The 10,000-nt window shown below is 45.4% G+C and overlaps 1 protein-coding gene across 1 annotated transcript in view; it reads right to left on the bottom strand.

Moving 5' to 3' along the window:
* The window catches only part of adcy1a (adenylate cyclase 1a), a gene marked incomplete at both ends in the record, with an annotated part of 23,053 nt that overhangs the window by 4,127 nt on the left and 8,926 nt on the right, over nucleotides 1-10,000 (bottom strand). The window contains 11 exons of the mRNA XM_080536605.1: nucleotides 821-937; nucleotides 1,566-1,692; nucleotides 1,924-2,192; nucleotides 2,323-2,412; nucleotides 2,830-2,914; nucleotides 3,869-3,966; nucleotides 4,512-4,706; nucleotides 6,387-6,542; nucleotides 6,891-7,032; nucleotides 7,387-7,545; nucleotides 8,184-8,311. Coding sequence (XP_080392731.1) covers nucleotides 821-937; nucleotides 1,566-1,692; nucleotides 1,924-2,192; nucleotides 2,323-2,412; nucleotides 2,830-2,914; nucleotides 3,869-3,966; nucleotides 4,512-4,706; nucleotides 6,387-6,542; nucleotides 6,891-7,032; nucleotides 7,387-7,545; nucleotides 8,184-8,311 — 1,566 coding nt within the window. The remainder of the gene's footprint in view (nucleotides 1-820; nucleotides 938-1,565; nucleotides 1,693-1,923; nucleotides 2,193-2,322; nucleotides 2,413-2,829; nucleotides 2,915-3,868; nucleotides 3,967-4,511; nucleotides 4,707-6,386; nucleotides 6,543-6,890; nucleotides 7,033-7,386; nucleotides 7,546-8,183; nucleotides 8,312-10,000) is intronic.

Below are 10,000 nucleotides of genomic sequence, written 5' to 3'. Positions count from 1 at the left end.
ACATACCCAACCTCAACACAAACACATCCTACATATCCCACCTCAACACAAACACATCCTACATATCCAACCTCAACACAAACACATCCTACATACCCAACCTCAACACAAACACATCCTACATACCCAACCTCAACACAAACACATCCTACATATCCCACCTCAACACAAACACATCCTACATATCCAACCTCAACACAAACACATCCTACATACCCAACCTCAACACAAACACATCCTACATACCCAACCTCAACACAAACACATCCTACATATCCCACCTCAACACAAACACATCCTACATATCCAACCTCAACACAAACACATCCTACATACCCAACCTCAACACAAACACATCCTACATACCCAACCTCAACACAAACACATCCTACATATCCCACCTCAACACAAACACATCCTACATACCCAACCTCAACACAAACACATCCTACATATCCAACCTCAACACAAACACATCCTACATACCCAACCTCAACACAAACACATCCTACATATCCAACCTCAACACAAACACATCCTACATATCCAACCTCAACACAAACACATCCTACATATCCAACCTCAACACAAACACATCCTACATACCCAACCTCAACACAAACACATCCTACATATCCCACCTCAACACAAACACATCCTACATATCCCACCTCAACACAAACACATCCTACATATCCCACCTCAACACAAACACATCCTAAACACAACTATCCCACCTCAACCCAACGGCATGGTCACACCATATCTCAACCAAAACACAACCAAAGAACTGGAGCATACTGCTGTCCTTCTGACTCACCATGTTTCTGGGGTTGGACATGAGGAAATGCTGTGCGACGTGTGCAGGTAGAAGATTAAACAAGATCCTCTTGTTGTCCAGCTTGACTTTCTCCATGTCATTTCTATCCTCCTCTGCCTGCAAAAACAAACACACAAATAAGATACCAACTAGATAGATAAAACAGCATGATGGAGTGGATATCCTTAACAATGAAATTGGGTGGCCTGGGGTGGTCCAGTGGTCGAGCACCTCGGTCTACAGTGCACACATATGCCCATGTCGGCATGGGTTCGAATCTGGCCCATGCTCTGCTGACATGTTCTCTCTTCCTTACTTTCCTGTCTGTCTTCACTATATCTGTCCAATAAAATGAAACATTTGAGTGGGACTGCCCCACTCAGAATTTTCTTTCTTTCTTTTTTTTTTAACAATGAATTGGAATAACCCGATCTGCTTGTTTCTATAACGTCACAGACCATGTAAACAAACACAAACAACAGACATCAACTATAGACAACATTTGATTACTTAACAGTTTTGCTTTATTCTGATTACATGACTACATCATACTGAAATAGGATTAATCGAATGGAGGTCTGATTTAATTGATGAGTTGCTTGGTTACTATTTCATCTGTAATAGCTTGTCTTCATCACTAGAGGGAGTTAATGGCTCATACTTTCTCTCAGTGAAACACACACAGACACACACACACACACACACACACACACACACACACACACACACACACACACACACAGACCTGAGTGGCCCAGAGATAGTCCAGCCGTAGTTTCAGGTCCAATTGTCTTGAGTGCAGAGCCAGAGCCCCAGAGAAGAGCAGCACCGCCAACACAGGATCGTACCCCCGGGAGTCCAGAAAACCTCCTCTAAAGAACAACACACACACACACACACACACACACAGACACACACACAGACACAGACACAGACACACACACAGACACAGACACAGACACAGACACACACACACACACAGACACGCGCACGCACGCACGCACGCGCGCACACACACACACACACACACACACAGACAGCTTTAAAACACACACTTTGGTGATACTAAGCCATGAAAGATACCCTGCTCAGTCCCTCCTTACCCCACTTCAAGGCGGTATCCGCTGGTCTCCATGACGGAGGTGTAGAGGGCGGAGAGGAGGAGGAGCATAACCATCTTGGGGAGCGAGGACAGACGGAGGTAGGGTACGACAGTGAGGGTTCCGGCCACACAGGACAGGAGCGCGTACGCAACACTCGTACACATCCCTTCTGCCACTGTCCCATTCACTGCCCCTCCAACCGTATCCACGGAAACCATCTCCATGGAACTGTTGGCGTCAGTCCCCCACACCCAGGGAATGCAGCTCACCTAGGGGGGGTGAGGTGGGGTCCAAGGTGGGTGGGGTAAAGGGGGGATGTGGAAGTTAGAAGACAGGAGAGGAGGATATTGAAGAAAAAGGAGGCCTTGTACAGCAAGATGTAGAAACACATCGACTTACCACACAGGCTTGGGTGACAGAGTAGGTCAATAGGACCAGAAGGACAAAGAGTGCCGTTCTGATCTGAATAGTGAGACAACCTGGAAAACACTACAGCAAGGGTGAGAGAGAGGGGAGGGAGAGAGAGAGAGAGAGAGAGAGAGAGAGAGAGAGAGAGAGAGAGAGAGAGAGAGAGAGAGAGGGAGAGAGGGGGAGAGGGGAAAGAGATGGGGGGAGAGAGAGAGAGAGGGGACAGAGAGAGAGAGGGGGGAGGGGGAGAGAGGGGGGGGAGAGGGAGGAGAGAGAGGGGGGGGGGGGTAGAGAGAGAGAGGGGGAGAAAGAGAAGAAGAGCTGTTTAAGTACCTGGTTGATCTCAATGATGTTTGAAATGCATTATTAGTAAGGGATGGAATATGGGATAATAGCTGTGGTAGCCTATTTGAAAAGAGAATGAAGAGGTCCCTACCTAACAGATGAGCCCAATAAAGGAGAACAGTTCACCACCCAATCACTCAGGCTCTCCCCTACCTGAACACTGGTGATGTGGAGATACATCAGACAGGCCACATGGAAGCACACACACAGCACCAGCAGCATCAGGACAAGCAGTCCCCTACACACACAGAGAGAGAGAGAGAGAGAGAGATATGGTTTCACTGCTCTTATTGTGTTATACCTGCCTCAAACTTTACATGGCTCTACGTCTAACAGAAACGGTTTGAATAAGAATGTGTGTGTGTGTGTGTGTGTGTGTGTGTGTGCGTGTGTCTGTGTGTGTGTGGAGGGGGTGTTTGTGTGTGTGTGTGGGGGGGGGGGGGGGATGGTGTGTGCGTGTGTGTGTGTGTGTGTGTGTGGAGGGGGTGTTTGTGTGTGTGTGTGGGGGGGGGGGTGGATGGTGTTTATGTGTGTGTGTGTGTGTGTGTGTGTGTGTGTGTGTGTGTGTGTGTGTGTGAAATCTAAGAGAGGTGCTTATTCTAGAAGTTGGCTGCACCTTTGACCATAGCCTAGAGGAAGCCTTTTTAACCAAAATCTTAAAATACCAACAGCTGGAGCAGGCCATATCACAACTGGGCTACAGATGTCAACTTTTAGTTTTCATATTTGGCAGCCTGGGCCATGTTCATAAGTCTGTTGTTAGAGGCCTTCAAATGGCTGGTCTACCTAAGAGAAGGGCCAAACAGTTAGCAAAATATTGCTCAGTATCCGCTGTTATTGGTAGCCGCTCAATATGGAGAAGGCGGTGCTTCCTGTACCCATGAGCTGGATATTATCTGTTTTACAGTATTGATACTGTATCTGTCAACCCACTGGTATCATCTGGTGTGAATAACATCCTGTGTGTGGCAGAACTGGTTGTTGGCTCAGCATTACTGTAACAGATTGTTTCCATGATATCAAAATGCACTGTTAGTATTTATGTCCTTTAGAATTGTACATGTATGTGGACATAAATAAAGCATTTAAAATGTGTGTGTGTGTGTGTGTGTGTGTGTGTGTGTGTGTGTGTGTGTGTGTGTGTGTGTCTGTGTCTGTGTCTGTGTCTGTGTGTGTGTGTCTACGTACGTACTGTGGTATCATCAAAAGATAGATAAGGCCAAAAAGTGTCGCGAGGACCAGAGAAAGAACCACTGCACCAATGAAGTGCTCATCATACACCTGGTAATACTGAGGGAACATGAGAAACACAAAGACAAAGGGAGAGAGCACTATGTTACATAATAGTTGAGTAAACAGCAAATGTCACAGAAGCACACACACACACACACACACACACACACACACACACACACACACACACACAAATGATGTGTCTTCTGCTCTCTATCTCTTTGTGTGTCCCTCCCACGCACACACATGAGAAGGATATCGTGTGTGTAGCTCAGACGCTCCCAAATCATTAGCGGTACCCCCTCCTGAGATGGTGGGTGGATTCCTTACACCGACACCATAGACCATGTGCGTGGGAGAGAGGGAACGAGAAGGGAGGGAGGGAGAGAGAGAGAGATACTAGAGGGAGTCACGAGTGTGCCACTCCCATAGACAGAAAGAATGCATGGAGGATATGGCCGGTTTACCCTGTTTGTGTGTGTGTGTGTGTGTGTGTGTGTGTGTGTGTGTGTGTGTGTGTGTGTGTGTGTGTGTGTGTGTGTGTGGTGTGTGTGTGTGTGTGTGTGTGTGTGCGCGTGCGTGCGTGTGTGTGTACTACTCACACTGTGCTCCCTCTCTGTGTTCCTGTAGGTCAGGGTGATGTAGTTGAGGTCTGTGATCTCCGACTCGGTCTGGCGTGCCTCGATCAGTCTGCCGATGTAGCGGTTCACCCTGGTCCCGGGGGGCTGCTGCACGGCGCTGGCCGAGAAGGAGGTCCGGCAGCGCAGCTTCTCTGAGGCGGTTCGTAACGCACGTCTCTGTCAGGGACAAATGGCAACTTTAATCTGTTAGGAAATAGGATGAGCTCAAACACAGAGATATGATGTCAGGAAGCATAACAAATGCACTGGTATGAATACTGTTCTGTAAGAACAATACATTCCTTATTATGCATAATTGTTTCATAATGACACAAAGAGAGTAAGTTTACCCATTATATGATGAATTATCATTATGCAATCTATTTGAGTCTGATTGTCCTGTAAAGAGCACATCCTGGGCTTTCTAATGATGTCACACTTGTGTGGGTGTGGCTAACAGAGCACATGGACTTTTCCTCCTTAAAGATTATGCAGTCCAACAAAGTCACAATGATCTTGATGTCTCTAATGAGAAAAAGAATGATTCACTTTGGAAGGTGAAACCTCTCTTAAACAGAGTGCAATAATGTTCATGAAATGGAAAGAATTTGAACAAAAATCCACATGAAAATGAATGCAATCATTACATTACATAATTATATTCTGTGATCAAACCAAGACCCGACGTCCACTACAAGGGACATGATTAAACTTTTTTTTTCTTTTTTTTCTTTTGAAAAACGTTTCTGCAACATGTTTCTTTCGGTACTCGGCCTGCGGCCTTGTACCTAAGACCGAATCACAGCCGTGCTGATATTCAGTATAACACACTCCCTCTCGTGTGATATTGCTTAATTATGTCATAAAGCTAGCACTCTGCAAGTCACTCAGTCATAGCATAATGATTTCACAATACCACCGCTACCAGCAACTCTCAAAATGACTAGTACTACTGGCATTATGACATCATTTGAGGTGCTACAACGTTAACACCATGTGTAGTGTCAGAAAGATTATAGCATGTTTAGAAGTCATAGCATCATGAGGTAATAATGTTAGCAATGTAGTGTAGCCCAAGAGCACTCAGTAGCTGTCAGAGGCTACCCTAATGGTTATTAATGCTAGCACAAGCAGCCAAGCCTCATCATCCCAATGCCCGTCCCAATGTTAGCCAATCTTGACAGTTAGGAGGATTACATGGTACAATAGCATGAGGCTACTTCTGACGGATATGCAGAATGATGCCTCCACATAACAACAAACAGAGTCATCACTGAGTCACAGTGTTTAAAACACACACAGGCACACACACACACACACACACATGCGCACACACACATCCACACACACACACACACACTGTAGATACTGTAGACTATGTAGACACTGGTGGGTTTAATGGAGTAATCCAGATTAGTGTGTTTGTGTGTGCGTGTTTATGTGAGTGAGACTGAGACTGAGCGTCAGATTAGGAAGATGAGCAGGATTTCACTCTATCAGCGATGGACATAAAACCCACTAAATGGTTTTAGTACTCAGCCATGCTATTTTCCAGAAATAGGAATACACACTGCTATGCATGAATAAACACATGCCACCTGCATCAACACATTCACACACACACCCAATGACATACTAATCATTCTTTTGAAACACACACATCATTAAACCTCTCTCTCTCTTTCAAACACGTACATGTGCACACACACACACACACACACACACACACACACACACACACAGATAAAACACCATCAGACCTCTCTCTCTCTCTTTCTCTCTCTCTCTCTCTCTCTCTCTCTCTCTCTCTCGCTCTCTCTCACACACACACACACACGTGCACACACACACACACACCTTGTCATCGTCATCGCAGTTCATGACATTGGAGAAGGGGATCTCTGCTTTGAACATCTTCCTACAGTGCATGAGCTGCACCAGCAGGTAGCACACCGTCTTAAACTTCATCCTCTTGGCTGGTTTGATGTCTGACAGGATCAGCCCTGGGAAGATCTGAGGACCCACATCAAGGGGGGGGGGGTCAGAGAGAGACAGAGAGAGAGAGAGAGAGAGAGAGAGAGAGAGAGAGAGAGAGAGAGAGAGAGAGAGAGAGAGAGAGAGAGAGAGAGATCACACAACCCATGTCAACTGAAAAAAAGGAGTACGGATAAATAGTGTTTCTAATTAAGATATCATATCATATGTTGAAGACCAGGCATAATAGGCTTAGAAATATAATTGTGTCCAGGGAAACAGAAGCAGGTGAGAAAAAACAATATTGGTGATATTGGAAGCTCAAGGGTTGTTCTGCTTCTTCTGTTGGAGGCATTGTACTCCTGTATGTGTTTCTGCGATGGTTACCTTGCGTCTGTGGGAAGGAACTATAAAGAAGGTCTCGATGTGGTGTTTCTGGAGGAAGGCGTGTCTCTCGTGACCACAACCTGGCTCCACCTCATAGTCTCCATTCAGACACTCCAGAGTGGTTCGAGTGATGTGCACCTTCCTGTGGGGTGAAGGGGATGGGGGGGGGAGAGGAAAGGAGAGAGGAGGAAAGAGGAGGATAGAGAGGGAAAAAAAGAATGGGGGTAATGACTCACTAGCCTGTCATTCACAGGGATCTGTTTTTATCTCTTTCAGGGTTGAGATTGATTTTTTCGAATCATTAATTCAATTTCAGTTCATCTAACCGAGCTGACTAGAAATGAACTGGAACCAGATCTTTAAAGCTTAGCTATTCAGCCCCTCTGGATCAATGACCACTAAAGTGGTGAGAGGGTTAAGAAAGGGGCCAGGTATGAAAACGGAACCTGTCCATAGCTACAGGTGTGTACTGTGCAGGAACTACAGTTGGACTTACCCAGGAAGTCCTCCGGCCTCCATGACGTTAGCCAGTGTGACATCATTAGACCAGACGTCATACTGCCACTTCCTCAGGCCCAGGACTCCACACAGCACCCGGCCTGTGTGCAAACCCACACGCATGTTGAGATCCACCTCTGTCGCCTCCACCACCGACCTACAGGGGGCAGTAACGATATAACATACAGCAGATCATTTAAATCTTCTGCCCGCTGAGCCTGATATGGCTTTGGGGAGATAATGCAGGACTTTCTCCAAAGCTTCTCCTCTCTAGTAAATCATTATACAAAGCCTTCAGAAAACAGGGGGAGATGTGAGAGAAGGAGGGAGGGGAGGAGAGAGAGAAAGAAAGAAAGAAAGAAAGAAAAGGGAGGGGGGCAGGAGGGAGGGAGGGGGGGGGCAGAGAGAAAGAGAGAGGGTGGTGAGAGGGAGAGCAAGCTCTGTCCATCAGGCTGAGCGAGGGATGTCACAGTGAGAGATGAGTGTGTATGGCAGCACCTGTCCTGGGTGATAAGAAGCTCAAGCAGTGACATCCATCCCTTAGAATGAGAGACGGAAGAACAACACGCTCCCTCTGGAAAATGAGCTCTAAGGCTCTATGTGTGTGTGTGTGTGTGTGTGTGTAGGTGTTTGTGTGTGTGTGTGTGTGTGTGTTTGTGTGTGTGTGTGTGTGTGTGTGTGTAGGTGTTTGTGTGTGTGTGTGTGTGTGTGTGTGTGTGTGTGTTTGTGTGTGTGTGTGTGTGTGTGTGTGTGTGTGTGTGTAGGTGTGTGTGTGTGTGGTCAGTTTTCACTCACGTGATGGTGTCAATCATGTCCAGGCCCATCTCCACACAGCAGTGGGCGTGGTCAGCCTTAGGTTGGGTCAGACCAGACACGCAGTAGTAACAGTCTCCCAAGATCTTAATACGCCTGCAGTGGTTCTCCTGACAGAGAGAGAGAGAGAGAGAGAGAGAGAGAGAGAGAGAGAGAGAGAGAGAGAGAGAGACAGAGAGACAGAGAGAGAGAGAAGAATCTTTTTAAAAACAAAGTCAACTGCTAACTGGAATTCAGAGGAGGACCATCAGGACCAGCAAGGCCTTCTCTGCTGGCCTAGAGATTGTCATTTCCATTAATTCTATATGTATTTTACAAAGTTCGTTCCCATCAGTCTACTCTATTAACGTCATTTCATTGCTACTCTCTCCCTCAGTTGCGCTGCTTCCAGTGCAGCTCATATAAATTAGAGCTTTTATCCAATCCGATTTTCCACCTGTGCTGTTTCCGGGTGAAAAATCTACCCTTGAGGCCCTCAGAATTTCAAGTGAATCCCCTTTGCTGTTGAAGCAAATGGAAACGATGTTGTTGATTGTCATATTCTTTAACCAATCAGATTTCGAATTTGCCATGTTGGGTGTATTCTTTGACACACCGTAGCCTTCTAGCTGTCTAGGAGCATGCATCAACATTTTCAGCCCTAAAGCACATTAAAACTTATTGTAGCAACAGGGCTACACAGTTAGCATTGTGCCTTCCTGTTTCCCAGAATTACATACATATTACATCTTACTGTAATAAAAGTACACAAGAGTAAAATGATTTGGCTTTGGTTCCTCAACATTGACGTTGCAGCATTCAGATACAGTGAAAAAACACAACAATAACAGTAGTAATAAGCAATGTAAAAAAAAGTAATCCCACAACGACATGAACAAAAAAGTGGCCTTTTGGTAAAGTGGTAATTGTGTTTAGACTTCGAGAGTTATATTAAGTTTTAAATGTCATATGCAAGTGTTATGCATGCATCGTTTCTGTTCATGTTGTAAGTATTTTGGGGAATTAAGTACCGAAACCATAGGTGACATTGCTCGATTTGATGACCCCAGCATTAACTGTCACACTACTGTCATTGTGAATATGTGATGGTTGCGCTGAACAACAATAGACTATAGCCCTAGTGTCATGGTGAGGTTATTCAAAGGCAGTTTAATTGTGGGAGGATATCACTGAAGGTGTCAAATACATAGCCTGCCACTAGCCAGTCAAAAGTCAAATGGAGTGTAGTATTTTTCTTAAAGTAAGAACCTACATATAATATTATATTATATATGAATCAATATGCAGTGCAGTTAATTTTCTGTCTCAAACTGTAAATATAATTTTGAGTGCATGAGGGTAAATGTGCACTCCCATAGCACAAGACGAATTACTGTAGTTCTGGGGATTTTGTCAAAAAACAGATTGGATCAGAATACTGATTCTAATACATGGGCAACCACAATCCCATTAGTTCTGTGTTCAGAACAGCTCATCATTACGATGGAAGTACAAAATGTAGTGTGTTTGTTTATCTGCATGTATATCTAATGTGTGTTTGTGTGAATGTGTGAGCTTGTAGTTGAGGCCAACTCTAATTGCTCCGACATGCTCTTGAAGTAGAATCCCTCCCACACATTCCCAGAGAGATGAGCTATTTGTCACAGAGCACAAACTCACCAGTAACAAAACACACACACGCGTGCACACACACACACACACACACGCACAAACACAAACACCACACACACACACACACACACACACACACACAAACAGCACACACACACACACACACACACGTACACCCACACACATAC

The sequence above is a fragment of the Nansenia antarctica genome (genome assembly GCF_963989245.1).
Source record: "Nansenia antarctica genome assembly, chromosome: 7".
NCBI classification, from domain to species: domain Eukaryota; kingdom Metazoa; phylum Chordata; class Actinopteri; order Argentiniformes; family Microstomatidae; genus Nansenia; species Nansenia antarctica.
This window is presented reverse-complemented; position numbering and strand designations above follow the sequence as displayed.